The 13,328-nt window shown below is 36.2% G+C and overlaps 1 protein-coding gene across 1 annotated transcript in view; it reads left to right on the forward strand.

Annotated features, from left to right (window-relative positions):
• Smc6 (structural maintenance of chromosomes 6) overlaps positions 1-13,328 on the forward strand; it is a 57,459-nt gene that overhangs the window by 14,383 nt on the left and 29,748 nt on the right. Inside the window, exons 6-15 of the mRNA XM_021202235.2 lie at positions 716-777; positions 2,742-2,822; positions 3,455-3,556; positions 5,615-5,734; positions 5,828-5,926; positions 9,349-9,495; positions 9,855-9,943; positions 10,105-10,269; positions 10,946-11,124; positions 11,747-11,951. Coding sequence (XP_021057894.1) covers positions 716-777; positions 2,742-2,822; positions 3,455-3,556; positions 5,615-5,734; positions 5,828-5,926; positions 9,349-9,495; positions 9,855-9,943; positions 10,105-10,269; positions 10,946-11,124; positions 11,747-11,951 — 1,249 coding nt within the window. The remainder of the gene's footprint in view (positions 1-715; positions 778-2,741; positions 2,823-3,454; positions 3,557-5,614; positions 5,735-5,827; positions 5,927-9,348; positions 9,496-9,854; positions 9,944-10,104; positions 10,270-10,945; positions 11,125-11,746; positions 11,952-13,328) is intronic.

Consider the following 13,328-nt stretch of genomic DNA (forward strand, 5'->3'; position numbering starts at 1 on the left):
GTCTTCAGACACTCCAGAAGAGGGAGTCAGATCTTGTTACGGATGGTTATGAGCCACCATGTGGTTGCTGGGATTTGAACTCAGGACCTTTGGAAAAGCAGCTGGTGCTCTTAACCGCTGAGCCATCTCTCCAGCCCCTTGTTGGTTTTCTTATTTCTTACAAAACGTTAGTAAATAGTTGAAAGACTTCTTGTGATTGTCCCTAAATATCCTCCTAGTTTCTTGGGATCTTGTTTTGACCTGCTTGGTCGTAAAAATAGTCACACACACACACACACACACACACACACACACACACACACACACGTATTATAACTAGTTGTTGCTGTAGGACATAAAGTCACCAAGCACCATGTTAAACAGACTTAATTTGAAGTAAGCCGTGTCATTTTGTTTTCAATTATAGATTTCGTTTTTTTCTCCTTGATCTCTATGGCTTAGAACTAGCAGAAGGTAGAACAGGGCACACAGGAAGGAGGAGAGGGAGTGTTTAGTTATTGAAGAAGGTACAGGCTGGGGGCCACAGGAAGAAATATGCACAGTTACTGTGTGTGGGCTCTTTCCTTCCTCTCTATTTGAACAGTCACTCTAATACATATATTTACTGTAGTTTTGTTATTAGCATGACAAAGGTTTTCAATATTTGCAGTTTATAGATAATTGTATATTTTCCCTGCATTTCACATGGAGACTGGTCTTTGTATTTCATAACCAGGCACCGTGGTTTCTACTAGGAAAGAAGAGCTGATCGCAATTCTTGACCATTTTAACATCCAGGTAATTGCTAAATTTGTTTTTCAGATTAATTAGTTAAACTATCATTTTATTGGCAAGAATATAAGTAAATAAGATGGCTTCATGAGTAAATTGATAAAGAGTATACACTCCCATTTTTAGCGAATCCCCTTAAATTGAACTAATTCAACTCATATCTTTAGTACATTTTTGCTAACATAGTCAAGAATATCTTGTTAGAATTTACTTTAATAGTGGCATAGAATTTCTGTGCAGTAAAAATTTGACTACTCGAGATACGAACTGTGATGGGGCTGTTGATCTAGGGTTGGTGTCAAAGTTTTTGTCAGTAACATTAGGTCATATTTTTTAGAAGTCAGACATAGTTAGGTGGTAGTGGCATGTACCTTTAATTCCAGCACTTAGGAGGTAGAGGCATGCCAATGTATCTCTGTGAGTTTGAGAGCGGCCTGATCTACAAAGCGAGTTTCAGCACAGCCAGGGTTACACAGAGAAACCCTGTCTCCAAAAAACAAGCAAACAACCAAAAGAAGTCAGATATAATTAAGATCTAGGAAAGGATTGGAAAATACTTTTCTTGCGCTCTCCCTCTTTTTCTTCTTTTGTTTTTTTGAAATACAGACTCAATATGTAGCTTTGGGTGGCCCAAAACTCGCTGTGTAGATCAGGCTGAGATCCTATTTCTGCCTCCCTTCCCATGTGCTGGAGTTAAATATGAATACCACTACACTGAACTGTAAGCATTTTTTAAAGCAATAAAAAGCAACAGAATTTTACTTAAAAGATGTTTTTAAAAAACATTGGTTTACTTTAAAAATCAACAGTTACCATTTTTAATGGTAATAATGAAAGTTTGTTTCTTTTGTTATACTAATCCTGCATAATTAACCTGTGAGTACCATTTTTAGCATCATATATTGCTTTGTTACTAGTGCCAGAGCTATGATTAAATAAGTACCTGAATCTTTTAAAGCAAAATTTATATTTAAAGTCTTTTTATTTTATACATTTTAGTAGTCAATTGTAATTTTGTTTAAGCTATGGCTTATTTAAAATGACTTGTGTTCCAAAAGTAAAATAATATTTTTTTCCATTGCTTTTCTATTATCCTTACAAAATTATGAAGACATGAATAATCTTAAAGCACTGATGTGAAAAAAACAGTAGTTACCATCATGGTTCTGATCACAGATAACTGGGTTGAACTTCTTTTGTGAAATGTAAAAAGCTCACCAAGTTGCCCAAGCTATGCAACAGGGGTAAGGATAGATAAAATGCAGGAGAGCTGACTCACATGCTAAATATTTACATATGTTGTCCTCTGATGTTGGTAAAATTTAATGGTAACCTGTATGAAAGCGAAAGCCTATTTCCTTTGTGTGTGTGTGTGGGAGGGACGGGTGTGGGTGTGTGTATGCATGTACATAGTGTGTGAATGCTTGTGTGTGTGGAGGACCAAAGTTGACACTGGGTCTCAGTTGCTTGCAGCTATTGAGTCAGCATTTCTCATTGAACCTGAAGCTTGCCAGTTCCCACTAGTCTACCTAGCCAGCTTGCCCTGGAGATCCTTTGTCTCTGTCCCCAAAATGCTAGGATTAAAGTTGGCTCTTTCCTGATTGGCTTTTTACATGGTTCTGGGGGTCTGAATTGCTGTTCATTTGAGTGCATAGTGTTTTAGCCACTTTACTAAGCCATTTTACTAAGCCCCGAGAAACCTAAGAAAAGCACAAAAGCGTCTTGAGCCTATATGTTCTGTCGTAGAATATTGAATATAACTATAATATATTTTGGTATTGTTCAGTTTTGAAACATAACTCTGTGTTAAAAATGTGTAACTAGGTTTTTGTTTTGTTTTGTTTTGTTTTGTATTAATCCTAATGCTATAAACTTTGATTACAGATTAGTTTTCTTGATTGACCATTTGGTTTGGTTTAAAGTTTTAAAATGAATATTTTTTAATGACTTTGTTAAAAAATTTGTTTCAGGTGGATAATCCGGTTTCTGTTTTAACACAAGAGATGAGCAAGCAGTTCTTACAGTCCAAAAATGAGGGAGACAAATACAAAGTAAGAGACTAGACTAAATACAAACTAACAGGTCATGCTTTCACATACATATAAACCTGCTCACGTAACAGGCACTGAGATTCTTCTCCTTCAGAATCACACACTTAAAATAATATTGTAAAAATATATTTAAATTGCCGAGTAAGATGTAAGTATAGGACTGGAGAGATGGCTTAGCGGTTAAGTGCATTGACTGCTCTTCTTGAGATTCTGAGTTCAATTCCCAACAACCACATGGTGGTCACAACCATCTGTAATGGGATCCGATGCCTCTTCTGCTGTGTCTGAAGCCTGCGACAGTGTACTCACATACATCAGATGATTAAAAAAAAAGTTAACTATAATTCTTTATTTTTTTATATTTGAGTTTTTATTCTAAAATAATAGATTATTTTTCAAATAATGGTTGAGGAAATACGATGGAATGAACAATTGGCCCTTAAATAGCCTAGTAACAAACTTTTAAACCATTTAAAACTTTAAAAGATTTGTTCTTAGTAGTTTATGTGTATGCTTAGATATTTAATGCCTTTTGTATAACCTTTTTACACATTTTGAGGGCCAAATTTTCTTTGTTTTTTACACTACGAGCCTACAAAATCCTAATTGTATTTTTGTTTTTGTTGATATAGTTCTTCATGAAAGCAACCCAGCTCGAACAGATGAAGGAAGATTATTCATATATTATGGAAACAAAAGAAAGAACAAAGGAACAAATAAATCAGGGAGAAGAGGTGTGTAAATACTGTAAATGTTTTTGAGATGAGTTCAGTTTCTAGAGTGCTTAAGGTAAAAGTATCATAAAACTATATTTCTATTTATATATCTGCCTTCATTTCATGAATGGCAGTTTTTGTAGCTACTGAAGTATATTAAGTTTTATAACTAAGGTATTTAATATCTTCATTTTTGTTTATAATAATGAGTCTATATATATGTATGTATATTCATACATACACATATGTATGTCTTAGTTCCCCTTTTAGACTAAACTAGAAGTTATGATGGTATCTTATATCATACTTTATGTATAACTAATTGGTTGTACAAGGCATCACTGCTTCTCATAAATAGTTTGAAAATGTTATATTACATTTATTTTGCTGTGTACAAAACACAAGCTGATGTTAAACATAATGTGCACTCGTAGTATGATGGCTCATCACATCAGCTAGATACTAACACTCCATAAGTGGCCAAAGGTTTGCTAGCTGCTATCACATCATATCTTAACATTTTAGCCAGGCTAATTGCTTGAATCGTTGCCTTGTTTTGCTTTGTTTTGTTTTTTGTTTTTGTTTTTGTTTTTCAAGACAGGGCTGGCATTCCTGGAGACCAGGCTAGTCTCAAACATAGAGATCTACCTGCCTCTGCCTCCCTAGTTTTGGAATTAAAGGTGTGTGCTACCATTGTCAGGTGAACCTTTGAATTTTTAAATCACTCCCACCAGTCATATCCTGTTTCATTTTGTTTTAAGCAACATTTTGAATGACTTTAATGGCAATTATCAAGGAGGAAGTTGGTTATACTAATTAGAAATATAGGAGTAAAATCTGATCCTGATAACATTCTTGAGTCCAAATATGTAATATATTTTATTTAGACCACTCAGGAGAGTAGGAAAGGCAGACCAACCCCGACCCATGAGAAGAATTCATGGGAGCCATATAATTATAGCCAGGCAAGAGAGACTTGGGGGAAGCGGTCGTAGCTGAGAGATACAAACAATGACAGAACTCCTCACTGTTAAGTTGCAAAGTCTTCACAGATGTCTGTGGCAGGGTAGGTTTCAGTAGTGAGAAGAATAAGAGCCAAATTTGTAGAGCTAGGAAATGGAGCAGAATCAGCTAGTTTTCATGAAACTTGGGGAGAAAGGAAATACCTTTCGAAGTGGAGTAGTGCCCATGGATAGAAAATAGTAGTTTTGTTTGTATGAAAGAGAAATGAGACTATAGGGTCCAAAACAGGGAGTGGATGGAGACTAGACCTTTCAATTACCAGGCCACCTTTCTTTTGCAGCAGTCATTGCAGATAACTTCTATAGATTTGAAGGTAACAGTGTTGAAAATTGCTGAGCTTTTCCGTTTGCTGATTTTCATAGCCTCTGAAGGCAAAGGCAAGGTGAATTAGTGAGGAAACAAGGAGGCAGTGTGTGGAAGTTTGGAAGGATTTGGTGATCAATGGAAATAATCTTAGAAAAGGGAAGGTAAATTGGATAGGGAATCAAAACACATTCATAGCGATAAGGCCTGGTTTAATATAGATATGAGAATGAACAGGACCATCCACACAGGTGCAAAGAACATGAGGTCTAGGAGCCACTTAATAACCTGTTCCAATGATAGGAAGTTGTATATTTGTTTCATTTATTATTAAAAGAGAATTAGGACTTGTTTGACTTGGGGGATTAACTTTTCTTATCTTTCCAGTATTTGCAATAGTTTCTGGATACTTGTTATACTTTGCTTGGAAGACCAGGCTCGTCAAGCCTTTCAAGAGGAATTTAGGGATAGGGAATTAAGAGGGAGGATGCAAGGGAAGCTTGTGGACTTCTGTGGTCTTAAACAATCTTTTCCTTTTAAGACTTGATCATTTTTATAGTACATAGCTAAGCAGAATTATTGTACTTAACACAGTTGTACAAAAAGAACTTTGTTTTTTAATTTTTTACTTTAGTGAAGTCATTTTCTAACACTTTTGCATAGTAACAGTTTAGGCATTATTTTAAATATCACATACACAAAATGTTTCCTTGTGATGTTAATAAAAGTTTATCTGTTTTTTCTTTTAAGCGACTTACTGAACTAAAGCACCAGTGTTTGGAGAAAGAGGAACGTTTTCAAAATATTGCTGGTTTAAGTACAATGAAGACTAATTTAGAGTACTTGAAACATGAAATGGCTTGGGCAGTGGTAATTTTCACTCTTGTTCATCTATATTCATATATAGCATTCACAGTCTTCATTACTGTTAGTTGTAATAATTGGTATATGATTGCATTTCAGGTCAATGAAATTGAAAAACAATTGAATGCTATTCGAGATAATATCAAAATTGGAGAAGAACGTGCTGCCAAACTTGACAGGAAAATGGAAGAGCAGCAGGTACTTCAAGCCTCCTCTTCTAAAGATACAGTTAGTTAAGTCACGAGGTTGCCGGGGCTGGTTGTGACCTACAAACCATCTGTGTATCATCTGTACTCAAATCTGTTGAACTTGAGCCAGACCTGTACTTTTCCAAAGATGGCTTAGCAATTGCAACTGTCATTTGAAACAGAATTGTTTGGCTGCAATAACCCTGTCTGAGGCTTGGACTGTTGGTTTGTCAAGTTTGTGGACAGTAGGACTTGCTAAGAAGTCGAAGTATAGACCACTTAAGAAATGAAGAGGTACTGAAGTGAAGTAACGTCAGGTAGAATTGCACTAAGGTTAAGTGTTGTTAATCTGAAGAAATTAGAACTGAGAACTTTAAGGGAACAGTAAAATGATCCAGAATTTCGTGTCAGATATTTCCTATTCATAGAGTTTGTGTTAGATAACTTGTCAGATTTGTTCAGGTGGGTTTTAACCTGAGATTTAAAATTTTATTAGAAAATATTATATCTGCAAGTTTTTAAAGTCATGAAATCCTTCACATGGATGTAAAAGTTTGATAAAGTGGCAAATGCTGACTCTGGGGGATTTCCAGACTTTTTTTTTTTTTTTTTAAACTAGTCAGCAGGTCATATCTTGCATTCTTGTGAAGGAACCCTTGTTCCTGAGGTATAGAACTCATATACTGTGCCATTCACTTGTTTACATATGTAGTTTAGTGGATTTCAGTAACTTCATAGGCTGTGCAACTGCTACATAGAGATTCCCTGCACTGTCATGCTCAAAGTGGAACTTTTAGTTTCTTTGATCTTTATAGGTAGAGCTTACTAAAGTTTTTCTACTCCCAACCCACCTGCTACTAAATCACAATGAAATTCATTTTAACACAGTTCTTTGATGAACATATAATTAATTTTACCTTATCGACTAAACGCAAACTTATTTACTAATAAGATAGTTATGCATGTTTGGTTTTACATAAAGGATTAAATCTTGGCTCAATATTTGATTCTGTGGGATATATAATAGCTTTAATTTTTTTTCAGAGTTGATTGATAATCTTGATATCTCAGTGCTACGTATGCCACTTTTAATATAAACACGCAATATGAAGTAGCAGAGGACTTTAGACTCATATCAGAAATTGTTGGGAATTTTGTTCTAACCTCAAGGAGTACAGTTTTTTGTTTGTTTGTTTATTTTTGTTTTAATGTATATTAGAACACTGGTGCTGACACACCAGAAGAGGGCATCTGATTCCATTACAGATGGTTGTGAGCCANNATGTGGTTGCTGGGAATTGAATTTAGGACCTCTGGAAGAGTAGTCAATGCTCCTAACAGCTGAGCCCGGGTTTCATTTATTTATTTATTTATTTATTTATTTGTTGTTTTGTTTTTTTAAGGAGGAATTTTTAGTCAATGTTTTGATTTGTTTTTATGATACTGCAGTCAGAAACTTGAGCAGTTTAATAGCAAACATCCTAACACAGTGATAATTCATAGGTATAATAATTTGATACAAACTAGGGAATGCTGTTAGGAAGTTTGTTCTCCATAATTAAGACATTATGTTATTATAATAACAGGAAACTATATATGTGTGTGTGTGTGTGTGTGTGTGTGTGTATGTATGTATATGTGTATATATGTGTATACATACACACACACACACACTGGGGTTCGTAACAAAACTGTCAAACCTGAGTTGAGGTGTGTTTTAGGCAGGTTTGTTGCCATTATGTGATATAATGGTGTGTATACTGCAAAGCACATGTATTATGTGTTTAAAACAAAGTCTGCAGTGAAGTTGCATGATCAGCATGGGCACTTAAAATTCATTATACATTTGGTTTTCCTTTAGTTTTTGGCCATTCGGGAGCATTTTACAGTTACCACAGTTTTGGGGGACTTCAGAATTTCATTTACATGATGTCATACACGGTTACAATTTGGTTTAAGATGGAAATGCTTTATAAAGTGGCCCTTCCTCATTCTACTTTGTATGTCAGTGTGGGTTAATTATGTCAGTATTTTATTCACCTTAAGGAATTTCTATCCGCAGGTATGGCTGTAGTATAGGATATAGTCTGCCCCAACTCACTGCTTCTTGTCTGTCTTGAAGATCACCGAAGTCTTTATTTTTAAGGTTCTGTTGTTACTCCATATATGGAAAAAAATAACAATGAGTAGCATATCCGCTTGGCCATCTCTGGGCTGCTTCTCACCCCCTCTTTACGTAATAAATGGAAGTTCAACCCTGCCTGCTACTATTATCTTGTTCTTAGGGTTTTACTACTGTGAACAGACACCATGACCAAGGCAACTCTTATAAGGACAACATTTAATTGGGGCTAGCTTACAGGGTCAGAGGTTCAGTCTATAATCATCAAGGCGGGAACATGGCAGCATCCAGGCAGATATGGAGAAGCTGAGAGTTGTACATTTTAATCTGAAGGCTGCTAGCTTAATACTCACTTCCAGATATTTAGGATGAGGGTCTTAAAGTCCAGACCCACAGTGACACACCTATTCCAACAAGGCTGTCTACACCTTCTAAGACTGCCACTCGCTGAGATGAGCAAAGTAAACCTCAAATTTTGTTCCTGACATAATAGTCCCAAATTTTCTCCCAAGTGTGTTTCTACTCTTGGCCTTACTTCTGAGCTTGTTGTACAGGAAGTCCTTAGGTGCTTCCTTCAGAGGTATTTTCTAGTCAAATAATGAAACCCAGTTTGAGTAATAGAGGCCCACCTTGTTGTTTAGAAAACAGTAGGGCTTTCTTCTTTGTATTTGGCATTTCTGTAATAATAAAGTTGTGGAGGGTAAGGACTATTTTATAGTTATATGTCCTTCCTACCATTTATTTTTTAATTATCAAATTTATGTGTATGAGTGCTTAGCCTGCATGTGTCTTTGAACCACATGCATGGCTGGTACCCATGGAGTCCAGAAGAGAGCGTTAGATCCCCTTGAACTGAAGTTACAGTTTTGAGTACCATATGGCTGCTGGGAATTGAACTAGGCCTTCTGTAAGAACAGTAAGTGTTCTTAACTCCTGAGCCATCTGTTTGATTGCCTAATATCTTTTTACTTTAACTTTAAAGGCTTCATCTTGGTCATTTACTTGTTATGTGTGTATATGTGCACATGTGTGTACACACATAATGCTATGACATCCACAGATGCCTTGCATCGTGCCAAGGGATCAGAGGACAACTTACAGAGTCAGTTCAGTTCAGTATATTCATTCTAAGGTTAAACTTCGGTGGTCAGAATTGACATTGGGTGCCTACCTGTTGAGCTATCTTACTTAGCCCATACTTGGTATCTTTAGTAAAATTAATTTTATTGCAATGTGAACTGTTCATCATTTTTATCTTTTTCTTTGCATTAAAGGAAAATAACTACAATAATTTTTTTTTCTCCTTAAAGGTCAGACTTAATGATGCAGAAAAAAAGTACAAAGATATACAAGATAAACTAGAAAAAATTAGTGAAGAGACAAATGCACGAGCACCAGAATGTATGGCATTGAAAACAGATGTCATTGCAAGGACAAGAGCCTTTAATGATGCTGAGGTGGGAGGAATCTTCTAAATTTGAGTAGTAAAAGCTCTGTTAAATACAATGACTGTTATGTTAGCTTCTCCTTGTCACCCCTCCCCACCACCACCACCCAGACAGGATTACTCTGTGTTGTATAGACTTGGGTGTTTTAGAACTCAATCTATAGACCAGGCTAGTCTAGATCCATTTACCTCTGCCTCCTGAGTACTGAGATTAAAGGTGTGCCCCACCAACACCAGGTAGTGTCTTTCTATCTGATCAAAATATGCTGCATTCACTCATTATGAAATGTGGTTTCAAATGGTTATGGGTGTGCTTTGATGGAATGTCTATTTCTACATGTTACTAAAATGTGTTTAATTTTTTGTTAGGTTTTATATAACCGTTCCCTAAATGAATATAAAGCATTAAAAAAAGATGGTGAACAGCTTTGTAAAAGAATTGAAGAACTGAAGAAAAGGTAGTACAATAAAATTGAATTTCCATATTAACACTGTAATTAGACAGTGGAATGCTGCATCTTTGTGTTGGTTTTAATGAAAGTTGCTTACAGTGGCTTAGGCTTTTTAAATCTTGTGTTTTTATTTAACCTTTTTCTGTTTGTTTTTTTATTCTCTTTAGTACTGATCAGTCATTAGAACCAGAGCGATTGGAAAGGCAAAAAAGGATCTGCTGGTTAAAAGAGAAAGTAAAGGCCTTACAGGATCAGGAAAATACAGTCAATCAGGAGGTTGAACAGTTTGAGCAAGCCATAGAAAAGGACAAACAAGAACATGTCCGAATTAAGTAAGTTCATTCCTTCTACCCAGTTGAATATCATGTCTTTCTGTTAATATGAGGAGATAGAACTATTTTTGTGATAGTAATATAGATCCTTTTGAACTTGCTTTGAGTTAGGGTCTCATTGTGTACTCCTGACTAGCCTGGAAAGCTCAGCTTGACCTCCAACTCAGACACACTTGCCTCCCTAGTGCTGCCATTAAAGGCCTGTGCCACCATACCTGACTGATAAAGATGTAGTAAAATTGTTTCTAAGACCTGTACATTTTAGCAATCTGTGGGATTCCCAGTCTATTACTGTTGCATCACTTTTGGGTTTTTTTGGGGGGAGGGTGGTTTTTGTTTGTTTGTTTCTTCAAGATGGGGTTTCTCTGTGTAGCCCTGACTGTACTGGAACTCACTTTGTAGACCAGGCTGACCTCGAACTCAGAAATCCGCCTGCCTCTGCCTCCCAAGTGCTGGGATTAAAGGAATGCGCCACCACTGCCTGGCTGTTCCATCACTTTTAATTTGAATTTTGAGAACTTCTAACTACTGTCTGGTAACTCAATTATTTATAAATAAAATCTCATTTTCGCATAGCAAGATTATTAGTTAACATGGAACTATTGTGGACAAAGCCCTAATATTTGTAAATAACTTAGCATATAATGTCTTTCCTTTCTCTGCCTTTATATTTTAGGAGAGAAGATATAGAAGTGAGACATGCACTCAACTATAATCAGAGACAATTGAAAGAACTGAAAGAAAGTAAAACTGATCGACTAAAAAGATTTGGTCCTCATGTTCCAGCTCTTCTGGAAGCAATAGATGATGCTTACAGAAGGAGACAGTTTACCCATAAACCTATCGGCCCTTTAGGTATTTGCCACTGTTTTGGAGAATATCATTAATATAAGTTCTTAGTTCTAGGAAGTAGTCTGTTTAAACTAGCTATCTAGTTATGTATAAACTTATACTAAAGGGTTTTTGTCAGCAGGATGGGAGAGAGAAGAGTCTTATGTATCTAGTCTTGAACTCTTAATCCCAATCCTCCTGTCTCAGTCTCTGGAGTGCCTCAATTACAGGCATGTGTTACACTCTTGGCTCACATATTTAAACATAATGAGGAAATCACTTTAAATACCTATCTTTCCTCTTTTTCTTTTAAAATCTAAACCAAGAAAAAGAACTCCGGGAAAGAATTGTCGTCGGTTAACCAGACAGCCTGTAGACATGAAGCCACAGTGAAGAGGCAGAACAAAAGCAGCACTCTCTTGACTCACATACTGTATAAAACGGCTTCCCTCTCACTTGCTACTTCATTTAGACAATGTGATCTCCATCGCAGTCTTTTTCAGTTTGAAACTCCCCACCCATTTATTTGTTTCTATTTAGGGTTTTAGAAACTTTTTAGTCAAGTTCTGCTAGGGAGTGATCTCTCTGTAGGATGATATTACTTAAATATTTATCCAGTGATCTTTTTGTGGGGGATCACTTTTAGGTGCTTGCATTCATCTACGGGACCCTGAACTTGCTTTGGCCATTGAATCTTGCTTAAAAGGACTTCTACAAGCCTATTGTTGCCATAATCATGCTGATGAGAGAGTACTTCAGTCGTTGATGAAAAAATTTTATCCACCAGGGACCTCTCGGCCACAGATAATTGTTTCTGAGTTTCGGAATGAGGTATATGATGTGAGACTCAGGTAATTAGATGAATACTATCTCTGGTTTTGCTTAATTATGTGCTTGTCTGAAAAGATGTTTCATAGGATGCTTGCAGAAGTGTTTTCTTCTAAAGGGGATGATAGCCAAAACTTTTATTATCTCTAGCTGACCACTCCCATTTTATATAGAGAGGTATGTGAGCTTGGCACAGTAGTGTACACTTATAGTTCCAATTACTCAAGAGATATTTTGAGCCTAGGACCTAGAAACCTACTGCAAAGTTGAAATAGAATAAATATATGAGCCCAAGATTGCATTTTGAAATAAATTTTCTTTCCATCTTCACTTTTGTCAAAATAATACTATTTCTGATTATTTTTTAATTATCTTATTCATTTTCAAGTAAATTTGTGTAGAGGCAATTACCTTTGGTTCTTTCTAAGCATTAGTAAAATGGATCATAAAATATAGGATATTATAGATTAGTTCAGATGAGGGAGTCATTAAGTTATTTCTTCGGTAAGACAAGAGATGATAAATGACTAGCCTTTTAACTAATGAATTTGTCTAAGGACAGAAATGCTTAATTGCAATTGCTTATGTTGAAAATGACCTAATGGATGGCTACACCTTGACTGCTGACCTGCATGGCTCGTGGGTGCCATATGGGGAAGTAGGAAGATGCTCTGTAAAGTTACATGAGGGAGAATGCCTCCATGAGTTCCTGTTGCTTGCTTTTATTAAAGATTTATTTCATTTTTTTTTTTTTTAACTATTAGGCGGTAAGGGGGCTTGGTTTGTACAAATGAGTATTATTCCCATAGTGCCAGAGAAGGTAGCATAATTCCTTGGAGCTGGAGTTAAAGGCAGTTTTGAGCCACTTGATGTGCTTGCTAGGGTCCTCTGTAAGAACAGCAAGCACTCTTCACCACTGAACCATCTCTCTAACCCTTGTTCATTTATTTCGGTACCAGAAAAAATAGTCAGTTGTACAGTCATACGGATTGCTGTGTGACCTGCCATGGGGGCCCTTGGTGAAGGGGAATCCTTATCACTGCCAAGCTGGCCTGTGGTTTTCCAGACTATGTTTCCAGAGACTTATCAAAATATATAAAGTCTGATTTACAGTATACTATAAAAGGGCAAAAAGATGAGCTAGGTTTGTGTAGTATATTTCCAGTGTCCTGGGAGGTGGGTGAGTTCATATGCTGGCAATGAGGACCTTGGGAGTTGCATAGGAGGCCTGGAAATGATGTTATTAAACTAGCTGCTGAGAATCACTGAGGAATTTGAGTGATACTCCACTAAAGATACAAAACCTATAGTAGCTGCAGGAATTTTTGTTAATAATACTTTTTTTTTGATATTTTCTTTATTTACATTTCAAATGCTATCCCGAAAGTTCCCTATACCCC

This window comes from Mus pahari, chromosome 7 (genome assembly GCF_900095145.1).
Source record: "Mus pahari chromosome 7, PAHARI_EIJ_v1.1, whole genome shotgun sequence".
NCBI lineage: Eukaryota > Metazoa > Chordata > Mammalia > Rodentia > Muridae > Mus > Mus pahari.